The sequence below is a fragment of the Rhinolophus hipposideros genome (genome assembly GCF_964194185.1).
Source record: "Rhinolophus hipposideros genome assembly, chromosome: 20".
Taxonomy (NCBI): Eukaryota; Metazoa; Chordata; class Mammalia; order Chiroptera; family Rhinolophidae; genus Rhinolophus; species Rhinolophus hipposideros.
In genome coordinates this window covers 6823176-6839262 of record NC_138066.1, presented here as the reverse complement: position 1 = coordinate 6839262, position 16087 = coordinate 6823176, and the positions used below count along the sequence as shown (strand labels likewise).

The 16087-nt window shown below is 43.3% G+C and overlaps 1 protein-coding gene across 4 annotated transcripts in view; it reads left to right on the top strand.

Moving 5' to 3' along the window:
- The window catches only part of DNAH9 (dynein axonemal heavy chain 9), a 319243-nt gene that overhangs the window by 300918 nt on the left and 2238 nt on the right, over positions 1–16087 (top strand). For all 4 annotated transcript variants that reach the window (XM_081027600.1, XM_081027598.1, XM_081027597.1 and 1 more), the window contains 3 exons: positions 1613–1783; positions 6070–6252; positions 11907–12296. In XM_081027600.1, the coding sequence (XP_080883726.1) occupies positions 1613–1783; positions 6070–6252; positions 11907–12296 (744 nt within the window). The remainder of the gene's footprint in view (positions 1–1612; positions 1784–6069; positions 6253–11906; positions 12297–16087) is intronic.

Genomic DNA, 16087 nt, shown 5'->3' with positions numbered 1-16087 from the left:
TATACAAATGTTGAATAATTATGGTGTACACCTGAAATTAACATAATATCGTATGTTAGCTATATTTTTAATATAAATCTTAAGAATTTAGATAAAGGACCTGCTGCAGGAAGGGAGCCATCATCATAGATAACTGCAATTTAATAGGAACTAGGAGTGATAGACAAGGAGGAACCTAGCAAGGCCTATTAGATCAAAGCCCTCTCTGTGTCCCAATGTGAAGATGGCCCAGCAAACATTTATTTACCAAACACTTGCTTTCATGTGAACTGCCTTCCTCCCCTTTGAAGTCCCACACCACAACACCCGCCCCACCCCTTTTCTTTAGCTCAGGATGGCATATAAGCCTCAACTGCTGGGTTTCTCCTCGGGTCCCACATTCTTATGGAACCCCGCCCCCATATGTACGTTAGTGATAAATTTGGTTATTTCTTCCTGTTTAAAAAAAGCCATTTGATCCAGAAAAACTGGACCTATGAGAATAAATTAAAAACAATAACACCCTAAAAAAAATATGAGGAATTTTTTTAAAATCTGCTTGACCCAAGGCTTCAGGGCTTTAAGCCAAGAAAATTGGGCACGAGCATGCCCTAGTGTCCGTGGAGCAATTTGCCACGAGGCTGGAGTCATGAAGGACAGAGTGGTCTGCACACTTCCAAATGACAGAGATAGGTTTTCCTTCTTGTCATCCCTCCCTTTAATCTGTCAGTTATTAGATGGTCACAGAGAACCTACCAAGAAGTCCAGCCGTATGCTGGCTGCTGGAAGAAATACAAAAATAAACACACAAGTTGCCCTTTAAGGAATGAGCAATGAATATTTTCCTTAGACTAGATGGGACTAACACCAAGAAATCACCCAAGTCAGATTAGAAGCTAAACTTGAGGGATATTTTTTCACTGTCATAGAAAGAATTGTGAAAGAGTAATCAGAATATTTGGAGAAGGAAGGGAGCCTTCAACGCTGAGGAGGAGTTTTTAGGGAGGGCAGACTGTGGCCCACCACAACTGATCACAGAGACGGGCTATTTGGCTGACACACTGTTTAAAATCTGAATACTTCTCATCAGAGGCAAGAACTCTCCAGTTCAAAGCAGAGGTCACCAAGTCCTACTCCCAGTTCACACAGTTGTTGTGCATACGGGGTGCCATGTTTGCACTTAGGTTTGTCATTCCTGATTGAGCTAAACAGAGGGAGAGGAAAGGAGTTTCAGGGGAAGAGATCAGAGCTCCTAGAAGAATTGGAATAAAAATACCCGGTAGGGTTTAGTATTTCTGAGAACTCTGAGACCTTCTTGTGTGTGGAGGGACAGGTGTGTATATTGGGGAGCAGTGGGAGGGGGTGAGACTGGAGATGGAAAAGTCCTCTCTGCTTCCAGAAACAGAGAATGACCTCATGAATGTGGAAGTTCTGGAAAACTGGCCCAGCATTCATAAATGGCTGGTGTGGAAGGAAGGTGGTGTAAACAGGTGGTGAGCACACTGGTATCAGCCAGTGGTGGTGAACAGCATTCAGCTAGAGGGCCAAAGGAATACTGTGGAGTACGAATCAGAATGGGAGATGGGAAATACGTCTTGGTTTGTTTTTAAGTGAGCTTGCCCTTGCCTTTCAGTACGTTGATGCCGAGCTGCCCCCAGAGTCACCATATCTCTATGGCCTCCACCCCAACGCCGAGATTGGCTTCCTGACCCAGACCTCAGAAAAACTCTTTCGCACGGTGCTGGAGCTACAGCCCCGGGACAGCCAAGCTGGAGATGGAGCAGGACCCACAAGAGAGGAAAAGGTATATGGAGGGCATTGCTTGGGATCCCTCTGGGGAGCTGAGGATTGCAGATGGAGAGTCCTCTCCCACAGGTCTTATTGCCAGTTCATAGCACAGACCACACTGTGCATACCTTCCTCTCACGTGCCCACCCATCCAGCCTGGACATGCCTGCCCTTCAACTCCAGGAGCCCCTCCCCATCATGTCACCACGCTGGCCATCTGGTTATATCATAGGAAGTCCCTGCCATTGGGTTGGGCAGTTTGCTTTGCTTGTTCACCCAAAGTCCATTTTTATTCAGTTTGTCTGCCAAAGTGAAGAAAGGTCAGGGTTGAACAATGGTGGTTTGGGAAGCTTGAAACTGACTTTGTGATTCTTTGGCAAACTGAGTAATGATGAGTGGGAAGCTGCTAGTAAACACCTCCACCCTCATGCCACTAACTAGATACTCACTTGAATTCACTCATCCTCTAAGACAAAAATGCCTTCCCTTTGTGTGGATGACATTCAATCCCTTTGTGTGGATGACATTCAATCAGACTAACACACAGTTTAGTGTTACTAAGCATAAGACTTCCTGAAGTTTCAGGAAATGGCGAGTAATTATGGGGTGAGTTTGGGTTTGGGGACAACCAAATGGCAAGACTAGGATGAGTTTGGGTTTGGGGACAACCAAAGGCAATGCAAGGGTCCTGTCCCTGGTGTGGACGCAACAGAGGGTAGAAAAGGAGTGGGACGTTGAAATGAAACTTCTCAGTGAAGCTTTTCCTAAGACAGGCTAATTTATCCTCTGAGAGATACCTTCTTCACCCCACCTTCACTCCACAGTACTGCCCGCATTCCTGTAATTAGAGATTCTACTGGGCTGACAAGAGAACCTACTTAGAAGACTAAAGATTAAGAAACCCAGGGAGTGACCAAACTTTTAGACTCCAGGGACTGATTTTAGAAAACAAACTGATACTAAAGGAATTTTGTTTAAGTTATGGACTGGTGTCATTAAAATAGTAGTTCTTAAATTTTAATATACCTCTAAATGACCTAAGAAGCTTGAAATTCTGATTCTGAAGTCTGGGGTTAGGTCCAGGAATTTGCACCCTAGCAATTTTGAGGCCGGTTGAGCATACTTTTAGAAAGGTGCCCTAAATCGCACTATTCAGACTGTTTCACCATTTGATACAGAAGATATAATTTGACAACAAAAGGAAGAGAAGAAATTTTACATTACCTAGAAACTAAACCACATAGAATGAAAAATGTTCCTAGCTCTAAAAATGAAAAAAGCTGGAACTGTAAAAGTAACAGATTTAGGATTCTTCAGATGACATTCAAAGAAGCTTCTAGGTCTCGAAACTTCCTATCCCTTTCTTCCAACTAATTCAAGGAATTGTGTGTGTGTGTGTGTGTGTGTGTGTGTGTGTGTGTGTGTGTGTGTATCTCAGAAATGAATAAACTATGATCACTTCACCACAGATACCAGGAAATGGGCAGATTTTGCTAATATACAAAGAGTTCTTACATATGGAAAAAGGAGAGAGAGGAAGAGAGGAGGGAAAAGAAGAACACTAGATAAATTCACATCATAATACAAATGGTTAATAAAAATATTGTCAATGTCACTCATAACTAAATGAAGTTAAGTGAAATATCATTTTTCACCTAATGGTAAAGATTTTTAAATGTCATAATATAGTCGTGAGGGCCTAAGAAAACAGGCACTTTCATCTCTGCTGGTAGGTTTAAATTACAGGACAATTTGACCTAGCTACTAAAATTTAAAATGTTCATATTTTTTACTCATAATTCTACAGCAATTCAACTAGTGGAAACACTCAAAAGTGCACAGATTTTATGATATATTTTTATTGATTGATTGCAGGATTGCTTTTAGTAGTAGAGATGATAAACAGACCAAATATACATCAATGAGGAATAAATTAAGGTATGCCAAACAGTGAAATAATGCATACTGTTTAAAAAAAAAAAAAGGAAAAGGAAAATCTGTATGTACTAACAAGGGAATGTGTCCAAGATTTATCACAGGGTGAAAAAAGCAAGCTGGAAAAGTTATGTGTAGAATGATTCCATTAGTGATAGAAAGAGGAGTGGAGGGATGGGAAAGGGAGGGAGGGAAGAAAAGAAACAGGAAGGAAGATATCACAGACATGATAAATGTGGGAGGGAGGGAGGGATGGAGTTATATGCATTGAAGAATACTTGTAGGAATTATAAACTGAAAAATTAGCAGTTATTTGGGTTTTTTTCCCCTTTGAGGGAAGAGGAAAATTTGTGGGAGGATTTTGATTCTAATATCATATGGACCTGTAATGTTTACGTGTTTATGGTAAGCATTTATTACTTTCCCTAAAAGGAAAAATGGCAGAGGTGTTTGCCTGTGGAAATAAATTAGACCACATCTCTTGGGACCTACTCCTCCCATCGGAAGGGGCTTTTGGGCTCCTCTGAGCAAAAGAGGGAACCTGTCTGTCTATGTCTGTGGATCTGCTCTCATCCCAAACAGTCTTCTCTCTGGCCTCAGGCTGGTCTCAGAATTCTCCAAGGCCTGACCAGTGACAGAATAGAACTGTTTTCCTGTGTTCAATGTATTTTGGAATGATGCCTCTAAACTATCTTTTCATCTCTTTGTGAATAATGTCCAAATGGTAGCTCACTGTTACAGGGCTGTTCCTGCAAATTCCGCTCCAGAGACAGAAATATGATATAATTTTAGCCATTTGTCTTTTACCCTAGCAGCAGCCTTCAGGTACCATTAAAATTCCATTCCAGTTTTTGCTGTGACAGCAGCAGAGACCCATTTGTGACAGGGTGAAGTGTTCTACTTTCTTTTTTCTAACATCAGCTCTTTTCCTAGAGAATGTATTGTATGTTAACAATACAAGGTAAAGTGAATATCAATAATCCTTTACATTTATATACTTTTTCATAGCTTTCAGATGCTGCCACATTCATCAACTCATTGGATTTGATCTTCCCATCAGCCCTGGGAGTTGGGGGGGAGGGGCAGGGGGAGGAAGGTGCTCTTTGAAATTTTTATAGATGCAGAAAATTGAGGCCTAAATGTCTTGCTAAAATTCACGTGGGTAATGCATAAATAACCGAACTGTATTAACTCAGTCAGAGTTCTTTGGTGGCAAACAACAGAGACCAATGCAGCTGAAATAGGCAAGAAATAGCACACTATATCAAAGGAATCAACCTAAGAAAGGATAGAACCACAATGGCCCTGGAGCCCAGGGAGAAAGAAAAGAGGACAGTCTTTTCAGGGCACTTCCGTCCTGTCAGTGGCTCCAGCCACTTTCTGTCCCTGAATCCCAGGCTTGAGATTCAAATTTTTATGCTCCTGGAACAGATAATCAGGTTGGCCTACTTGGGTCACAGGAGGGCTGGGCCCCATGACTCTACCCCCAAACAATGGGGACGAGGTCGTTTCATCAAGGAGAGAGGGACCTCTTAAGAGGAAGAGGAGAGAGACAAGGAACAGACAAAAGCAATAGACATCTACCCCTTGTGTCTGGAGCTCAGCTCTCAGGATCCAGGAAGGCTATCTCTCTCTCTTGCTGGCTCCCTCCCTCCCTCCTACCCTGCATCCTTTTCTGCTGGCCATGTGTTCTGTTATATCCATACTTGTTTTGTTTTTATTTCTCTTCTGACAAACTTTCTGGGCTTACTCATTTACTTCAAAATGGCAGACTCAGCCTCCCAAGTGCTTGCCCCAAAATAACTCAGTATCTCGGTGCTTCAATTCCTATTTTCCAGGACAGAGATCCTGGCTGTACTAGTTCCACTGGTCTAATTAGCTGACAGTTTGTGTGGCAAAAGGAATCATGGGGTGGGAGAGGAGGTTTACATGATAGATGGAGACGCTTTTTCCAGGACCCAAGGACAGAAACCCCAGTGCAGCCTCATGGAAACTCAGAATGGAATGGATTTATATTCATCACTGCAGCTTCATGGGGCCCAGAAGGAACACCCTGGGCCCAAGTCTATTCTATGCCTTTCTAGTTGGATATTCACAGATAGGTGGGTCAGTCTCTGGGTTTCTCCAACTCCCAATTCTTGGAAAGGCATCTGTGCTCATCTTTTTAAGCATGTTGCACAAGTCACAGCCTATGGAGAGGCCATCCTGTGGCTGGTCTTCAACCCCGGAACCAGTTGACCTAAGCAAGCAGGCAAGAATATGGCCAGGAGACGGGTGACTGGCACCGTTAGTGCAATATCACAGGAGAATGGAGTCCTTCTGGAGATGAGAGTCCCTCTAAACCCTGTGTTTCCTCTTGTGGGGCAGGTCAGAGCCCTCCTGGAAGAAATACTGGAGCGGGTGACAGACGAGTTTAACCTCCCAGAGCTGATGGCCAGAGTGGAGGAGCGCACCCCCTACACGGTCGTGGCCTTCCAGGAGTGCGAGCGCATGAACGTCCTCACCAGGGAGATGCAGCGCTCACTGAGGGAACTGGACCTCGGCTTGAAGGTGGGTGTGGTCTTGGGTAGGACGAGCATTGGGCCCCCTTGGGGAGAAAGTGACACCAGGAAACCTGGGACCCGGAGAGCCTGCTGCTACAGCAATCTGAATGCCCAGGAAGGGATCACTCCCAGAAACCAGTCTGTTCACGCTGAAGTGAGGGTAAGACACGAGGTGGAGAAACCTGAAGCTGTGCTGACATCAGAATGACGTATGCCAGTTGCCCGGGAGACTACGACATGGACAGTTAAGTTCGTGAATTCATCCTAGAAAAAGTGCTACTTACCTGATTGCTGAATATCACTATGGTCACCTTCAAAGTACTCCCCTTGAGAAGCTATGCACTGACACCAGAGCCTAGTCCATCCTTCAAAGCAATATTGGAACTCTTTTTCTGAAATGACCATCAGAGCTGTCGTCATATTACCCATAATATCCCAATGTCATCAAAATGTCTTCCTTTCAATATTTCCTTTATCTTTGGGTAAAGAAAGAAGTCATTGGAGGCCAGATCAGGTGAGTAGGGAGGGTGTTCCAATATGGTTATTTGTTTACTGGCTAAAAACTCCCTCACAGACAGTGCCGTGGGAGCTGGTGCATTGTCGTGATGCGAGAGCCATGAATTGTTGGTGAAAAGTTCAGGTCGTCTAACATTTTCATGCAGCCTTTTCAGGAATTCCAAATATAAACTTGGTTAACTGTTGGTCCATTTGGAATGAATTCATAATGAATAATGCCTCTGATATCAAAAAGGTTAGCAACATCTTTGGAACAAGTTCGCGAACTTAATTGTCACAGTATGCTCTGAGTGACTGTCCCCAGGGAGAAGTCTTGACTCCCGGGTGTATTCTACTAACACAGGTAAAATTGCTTTCGTGGGAGGCAAAAACGTGTGCTGGATAACAGACCAGGTTCTCGACTCCCTGGGCTCAGCTCTAAGCCCTTGCATTTCCTCACTGTGTGGCCTCAAAGTGACTTCAATCTCACTGTGTCTCAGCTTCTTCACCTGTGAAACAGGGATCATGGTCCTACTTCATGGGGCTTTTGGAAAGATTAAATAAATGGATTTCCATGGAGTGTTCAGAACAATGCACAGCACATGGTAAGTAACCAAAAGGATTAGCTGATAGTATTATTATCTATCACCCCATCAGGGGAAAGGAAAGAATTGGAATCATTTACAACCTAAAGATTGTGTGAAAGATCTGAAAGACCCAAAGTTGCACAGGCTCTGAGGTTTCTCATGAACAATGAAAAACTCTATTTCTACAATTAATTATTTAAACAAGTTAACTGTATTCGCCATAAGATGATTATGTCCAGTGCCTCGCACGGAGCCTAGTAGATATGAGTTCTTTTGATGGTTCACCTTATCATGGAAAGGCCAGCTACCTTTTCGGAGCCAAGGAAGGTGAGTATTGTTGGTTTACATCCCCACATTTATTAAAAGAATTGTAGCCCAGACAGAGGCAAAGTGAGAACTCCATTTTGTAGCCGACAGTGAAAGCACAGCCAAGCCCTGTGGGTCGGGCTGTGGGGTGCTGCCACCTCCGTGTCTGGCTCTTGGAGTCACACAACCATGGTCACATGTACATCGGAAAAACAACTGTGAGTTTCTTTTCATGTGGTCACATAGAAACTAGGAAATAGGCTGCAACATCGAGGTTAGTGGAGGTTTTTTTTTAATCTGTTAATTTATCTTTCCCCCCCAGTATGCATGGAGGGAAATAAGAGAAAGGTGAGACGGGAAGGGATGTTGAGGATCAACAGTGTTTGGTAATGTTTCCAAATTATGCACAGTCTGTAATCAAATGAAGGCAAAAATTTCACAGAACAATCTGGAACGTAAACAAGGACGTTACCTGTCACATTATGCAGCTCCATCACTGTGGCACGCAGGTATATCCGTAATTACCCTGAGTACGTTTGTTGCAATCTTAGCTTATTGAATCCATGCAATTTGACGCAGCCTATTTACCCATTCGACTTCTGATTCATTCACTCATTTTTCTTCTGAGAGCCTCTGCTGCGGTTGGGTGTCAGGAATCACAGAGCGTGCCAGGGCAGAGATGAAGGGGGCAGGGAGGACCTTTTCTTTCCTTTCAGCCTATGCAAGCAGTGTGGATTGATGAGCTCTTTGGGCAAATCTCGGCCCTCCATCCCAGAGGACGCAAAGGAGACTGAAAGGGGAGCCTCCCTCCGCAGAACGACAATCTTGGAAAAACAAGCACACAACTGATTATAATACAATGCAGAATTAATTAAATGTCGCATAGAGCGATGTGGGAGAAGAAAAGGAAAAACAAGTGTGGAGGATCAGGGAAGGCCTCAGAGAAGAAGTGACATCAAGGGGGCTTTGGAGGAAGGTGGGATTACGGCAGGGAGTGACACAGAAGAGTGTTCCAGAGCCTCCCTGCAGATGGGCCCCAAGCCTGTTCTAAGATTTAACAGACTTTGGCCAGAGCAGAGTCCACTCAGGTGAGTAATAGTGATATGGTAACTGGTGTTGACAGAACAATGACCCAGAAGCTGTAAGAACAACTGTATATTTATTGCCTTTTTCTCCTGGTCCCTCTATAAGCTGGAGGACAGATAGAGCAATCTCCATTTACAAATGCTGTCATGAAAATCCAGTCTCATTAGTACATGTGCCCAAATTAGCCTGGTCATCAGACTTCCTGGGGGTTTTATCACAATACACATTCCCCTCTCCACCCTCCAGCCCTACCAACCTCCGGAGCCGCGTTCTGTAAACCTCTATTTTTAACCAGCAGCCAGGTAATTCTTGTGGTGACTCAAGTTTGTGAAGCACAGTATTAAGGCAAGTTGGTAGAATAAAGACATGGACATAAGTTGGTAGAATAAAGAGATGGAAATATCTTCATGGGAAAAGGAAGGTGCAAGGACATGATAGCAGAGTTCAGATGAGTGCAAGTTTTTAAGTCTTTGGAAGAGAGAACTGCGCTTGTTTCTTCTCTGCCCCTCCTCTGAAAACGAGTCACTTCTACTTCTGCTCCATGTCATGAGAATATCTCAGTTCAGACACCTAAGTACAAGTCTCATGATTCCTTCTTTTCCTAAATCGTTCGTGCTTCACTCTCAAACTGGCAAAACCTAAGAGATAGTATATTCTTTAAGGCCTCATCACTTGCACATTCAATTAGTCAATGCAAAATCATTGTCAGAATAAATTATAATCCTATTACAAGCAGCTGTGTGAAGTTTTTAAGAAAGCCAAGTTACACATTTTATGTTCCTCTGCTATCAAAATGATTTTAGATTTCTGAAGGGTGTTGAAAATTGAGTATTGCATATATTTTTTTTATTGCCATGTTTCTCCAAAAATAAGACCTAGCCTGACAATCGTCTCTAATGCGTCTTTTGGAGCAAAAATTAATATAAGACCCGGTCCTATATTATAGTAAAATAAGACCAGGTCTTAATTATTTTTTTCTCCAAAAGACGCATTAAAGCTGATTGTCAGGCTAGGTCTTATTTTTGGGGAAACACAGTGTTAGATTTTACTTTTTAGAGCATTTTTAGATTCACAGCAAAATTGAGCAGGAGGTGCAGAGTTCCGATATACACACTGCCCCCTCCACACACAGCCGCCCCCACTATCAGTGTCCCCAACAGAGTGGTCCGTTGTTACAACTAATGAGCTTACATCGACTCATCATAATGACCCAAGGTCCGTAGTGTACATTAGGGTTCACTCTTGGTGGTGTACATTCTGTGGATTTGGGCAAATATAATGACATGTATAATGACATGTATCCACCATTACAGTGTTTTAGAGACTAGTTTCACTGCCCTAAATATCCTCTATATTGCATATATTTTAAGCACATCATTCCTCTGATCACAGCGAAACTCAGAGAAGTAGAGGTTCACATGACCTCACTGTTTTCAGAAGTGGCACATGAGACATGGTCACGCAGAGTAAGGGGTGGACTCAGCCAGGGAGATAACGGGGAAACAAAGGACTTTGCCCCATCTGAGTTCATCTCTGTTTCTCTCACTCTGCCGCCGCCCTCAAAAGAGGGGCCAAAAGACTGAGATATTTTCATCACACTTTTTCCGGTAATGCTGACCCAGTTCTGTTATGTCACGTTACAGGACTCCTCCAGGACGCAAGTCTGTACAGTCGTATGCCCATGAACACGTTTTATTAGGACTGCAATATATAGGACTTTTTAGGCCTGGCAAGACCACACACATACTGCAGTTTACGTTACCAAACGGAAAACAACGCCTTTCTATTTAGACCAGAGCTGGCCAGTAGAACTTTCTCTGATAATAGGAATGTTCCATATCTGTGCTAATAAGGTCACATGTGGCTACTGAGCACACAAAATGTAGCTCATGTGACTAAGGAGCTGAAATTTCATCTTATAATTTTAAGTCACTTGCATGTAAACAGCTACAGCATAGGGCTAGTGGGTGTCAGAGCAGACACATTTGGCTTAAAGCATCTGTACTGAATCCAATCTAAGGCCCAAAATAATGGGGAAGGACTTGCCTAGCAGCTAAGTCTGCCAGAGAGAATATCAGGTCATTTTCCCATAGAAAAGAGGCCCTCACATGCCCAAAAGTGACTTCAAGCACCTCCCCACCAAATGGCTTACAGCTCTTCAAGGCCATCAGTTTAGTCCACTGCACCTCTCCCAATGACCTCTTTTCTCTGGGGTATATTAGTCTGCTCAGGCTGCCATAACAAAATACCACAGACTGGGGGCCTTAAACAACAGACATTTATTTTTCTCACAGCTCTGGAGGCTGGAAACAAGGTCAAGGTGCTGGCAGATCAGTGTCTAGCGAGAGCCCACTTTCTGCTTGATAGACAGCTATCTCTTGCTGTGTCCTCACATGGCAGAAAGAGCAGGGGACCTCCATGGAGTCTCTTCCTATGAGGTCGCCAATCCTATTCAAGAGGGCTCCACCCTCATGACCTAATCACCTCCCAGAGGCCCCACCTCCTAATGCCCTCACCCTAGGGGTTAGGATTTCAACATATGCATTTGGGGGTACACAAATATTCAGCCCATAACACAAACCCTGTGTGGGAATCACTGCATTAGAGATGGGGCCTTCAGAGTACTGCTAGATCCTTGGCATAATCAAAGTTAACAAAGTTTAAAGATAATTTTCAGTATAAACCTTTCTTTACAGATTTTATCTAGCTGTTGGCAGAGGGTCCCTTAAAGTTGACAAGGTGTCTAATAGTTTGATTTCTGAAGGAAATCTTTGAGTTGGGGGACTACAGATCCTGTGGGTTTTAGCTTCTTGTGTTTCTGAGCTGCGTGTTAAGAGCCTGCAGGGCTCTGACAAAGGCTGGAGGAGAATTATGGAGCCCAAGCCTCAGGGTAGGATTGACTCAGCGTGGAACTAACTCACAGGTTGGTTTGAGGTCCAAGGTGGACCAGTCCAGTACTGCCAGCAGTGTAGATTCTGATATCACTGGAGGAGCAGGGAGAGTTTTAAAGGACCCGTCTCTATGAGACAACCCTTGTAAATCAAGCACTAGACAGGACAGTCATGGTGTCACCCACCCCTGGAGCCATCTCCTGTCTTCCTGAGGGCCACGGCCAGAGGTCCGTAAAGCCAGCTCTTTGCAGGGACTTGCTGCCTCTTCACCATCCCCTCTCACTCTTTGTCTTCAGGGGGAGCTGACTGTGACCAGCGACATGGAGAACGTACAGAGTGCCCTGTACCTAGACACAGTGCCAGAGCCCTGGGCCAGGCGAGCCTACCCTTCCACAGCAGGCCTGGCAGTCTGGTTTGCGGACCTCCAACTCCGAATCAAGGAGTTGGAAGCCTGGGTAGGCGACTTCGCGATGCCCTCCACCGTGTGGCTGACAGGCTTCTTCAACCCCCAGTCCTTCCTCACCGCCATAATGCAGTCCATGGCCCGCAAGAATGAGTGGCCTCTGGACCAGATGGCCCTGCAGTGTGATGTCACAAAGAAGAACAGAGAGGAATTCAGAAGCCCTCCTCGGGAAGGAGCCTACATCTACGGCCTCTTCATAGAAGGTGCTCGCTGGGATACACAGGTAAATCCTGGGATGAGCTGAGGGACATCCTTTGGAGGATATCTCCCATAGAGTATGGTCACTGAAAGGGATGCCCCTGAATCTTTTGACCTTCCCTTGAGGTTGGCAAGCAATTTGTATGCAACCTGGGATGGTGCAGAGAGCACAGGCTTTGCAGAGTGAATAGAGTGGTTCAAAGCAGGAGCTCTGGAACCAGACGGGTAGGATCTGATTGCCAGCACCACCATTAATTAACTCTGTGCCTTTGGAATGTAGTTCTACCTCTCCAAATCTTAAATTACTCAAGTGTTAAATGGGAAAATGGAGTTGCTATGAAAATTATATGAGTTTATAAGCAAGACACTTAGACTAGCACCTGGCACATAGGGAGTGGTCAAAAAGTGTTGGAGTCAGCAATCCCTGCTGCTGTGTGACCTGGGGATAGCATTTCACCTCCCTGGTCCACTTCCCTCATTCATGAACTCTAGGATGTCAGAAATCCCTTTACCTTTTGCATCGTCCCCTGTCAGCAAAGGGGAGCCAGTAGATACGACATTTTTGAAAGGATTCCTCACTGAAAGCTAATAAAAATTGGAGTCACCATAAGACTGGAACTGTTTATCATGGTTAGGAAATTGGCAAACGAGCACAGATGACTAGGATAAGTGACATGAACAAGGATGGATAACTCTAGAACAAATTTACATTTGTTGTACACATGAGCCGGAAGGAGCACTTATTCAAACATCTTATTGGCAAGTGACACTAGATTATTCTTAGAGGCAGTATCAAGCTAATGGGGGAAAACTGTTAGAAGACTTAGAAGATCCTAGAAGGCCATGTAAATAAACATGTAAAGCTGTACTGAGTTGAAGAGTGTCCTTCCAAAATTCATGTCCACCCAGAACCTTAGAATGGGATCTTATTTGGAAATAGGGTCATAGTAGAGTAGAGCAGGTCCTACATCTAATGATTGGCATCCTTATAAGAAGGTCATATTGGAGACACAGAAGAGAATGTCCTGTGAAGACAGAGGTGGAGAGTAGAGTGATGTGTCTGCTACAAACCAAGGAATGCCAAGGATTGCCAGCAACCACCAGAAGCTAGGAAGAGGCCTGAGACAGTTTCTGCCTCGGAGCCTCCAGGAGAAGCCAACCCTGCCTATACCTTGATTTAAGACTTCTGGCTTTCAGAACTTGAAAGAATACATTTCTGTTGTATTAAGCCACCAAATTTGTGCTCATTTGTTTCGGCGGCCCTAGGAAACCAATTGAGAGCCAACAGAAAGGATGGTAAAGTGGAACAATGTTTGAACAGCCTGATCCTTGAGAAGGAAGCTGACTTCTCTCTCTCTACCTGAACATTTGTACAAGGTTTTGTCAGTGGAGATCACACATGGATTGTATTAGGGGTAGGTTGGTGCAGGGAGAGCCAGAACTAGGATACCAAAAACGCCAAAATGAGAAGTTTAAAAAAAAAGTAAGAAAGAAGTGCAAAAGGAAGAGCAATGGCGCTTAGGGTGGCGGGGGGGAGGAAAAGATATTGATTCCAATCATCTACCTCCAGTTTTTCATTACCTTGTTTCTAAGTAATAATAATAAAAACTTTCCAAAAAGTAATACCTGCCGAAAGCTCTTGTTCTCACAGGATCTATCCCAGAAAGAGTTCATCAAAAATGAAAGAGTAAGGATGTCCAAAAGTCCTCTCCTCCATGAAACAATAAGAACACTGGCCAAAAAATATCAAAATCAACTTTTTCAGTGTTCTGGAAATTAACCAAAGGCTTTCAGTAATCCAAGGAGTGTTTGGATTACTGAATCTCAGTAAGTGAGTGTCTGGACTGGCTGAATCTCAGTAAGAAGAGCAAACTTTGTGCCTTTTAACTTGTCCTATTCCCACCTAAACTCTGCGGTAGTCTTGACAACCAACAAGCCACAGTCACAGTGAAAACAGCAGCCTAGCAGCCACTGGAGGGGGGCAAAATGGAGTTGTAGTGCTTCCAAAGCCCCATTCCCAGAAAACTGTCATTATTTTCCCTGTCTAGTGGTTTCATAGAAGACCCCACTCACAAGCCTGTCTTTATTTGACCTGAGTTAGAGCTTACCCAGGGCAACAGCCTTTCTCCAAGCGCATTTACTGAAAATAATCAAAGACAGCTGTTTAACATTGAAGCTTGCCGGAGGCAGTAGGTAACAGTGGAGCAAATCAAAGGATAGCCAAAAAGCTTACAAGGAGAAACCAGAAAATAAGACGTTCATAGGGACTTGGTAAACCTCCAACGTGTCGTTGGAAAACTAGAAGGCTATGCCCATGTGCAGAGCTAACGCACGCACTCAAGAAAGACCTGAGAAGGCCATAAGCTCTCACCTCTAGCTAACCTTGAGACTCTGTGAAAGCAGGAAGTGAAGGCTAAAGCAGAGTTTTAAATTGTCTGGCTGAACATTGAAGGCATGCCCCCAACACACACACAGCCTCTGAGCACAGACTGTGAGACTTATTGTTCCAGGCATTTTAAAAATCTCTGTCCAATTATTTGCTGCTCACTAAGGTAGCTGAGCAGGACACTTCAGTGGCCACACATGACAAAGAATACAGACTTTAGAGAATCAGTTCACAAAAGTGACTGAAAGACAACAAACCCTATAGAGGGAGAAGATCTGATTACCAGAGTTGCCATATTTTATTTTTTTTAATGTTCAGTTTTCAACAAAAAAATTATGAGACATGCAAAGAAACAAAAAGGAATGGCCCATACACATGGGGAAAAAAGCAGTCAACAGAAATGGTCCCTGAGGAAGTATGAAGGTGGGCATACTAGAAAAAGACTTTCAATCAGTTAGTTTAAATATATTCAAAGAACTAAAGGAAACCAGGTCTAAATAACGAAAGGGAAGTATGTGAGCAATGTATCACTGAATAGAGAATATTAATAAGGAGATGGAATTTTTTTTTAAATATTAAATCTGGAGTTGAAAAATATAGCACCTAAAATAAAATTCAGTAGAGGAATTCAACAGTAGATTTGAGTAGGCAAGAATCCCTAAACCTGGAAATACATCAATTGAGTTTACCCAATCTGAGAAACAGAAAGAAAAAAGAATGAAGGTAAGTGAACAGGTTAGAAACCTGAGGAAACACCATCAAGCATACCAACATATGCCCAGAGGGAGTACCAGAAGGAGACGAGAAAGAGAAAGACTATTTGAAGAAATAATGGCCAACACTTTCCAAATTTGATGAAAAACATTACACATCCATGAAGCTCCACAAAATCCAAATAGAATAAATTTAGAAATCCGTACCTAGACATGTTATAATCAAATGGTGAAAAGATAAAAACAAAAAGAGAATCTTGAAAGCAGCAAGAGAAAAGCAATTCATCACTTACAAAGGATCTTTGATGACAGTAACAGCTGATTTCTCATAAGAAACCATGAAGGCCAGAGGCAGTGGAATTGTACGAATTGCTGAAAGATAAAGACCTCCAGCCAAGAACTCTATATCCAGCAAAACTATCTTTCAAAAATAAAGGAGAAAGGAAGACATTCCAAATTTTAAAAAAAGAGACAGAGAGAATTCCTTACTAGCAGACCAGCCCCACAAAAAACACTAAAAGTCCTTCAGGATGAAATGACAGGACACTAGAGAGTAACTCATGTTCACATTGAAGAAATAGAGTACCAGTAAAGGTAATTAGGTAATTACATATGTAAATGTAAAAGCCAATACAAATGAATTTTTTTACAATATAACTTCTATTTTTCTCCTGTTTTAAAAGACAGCTGCCTAAAGCTATAATTATATGTCTGAGT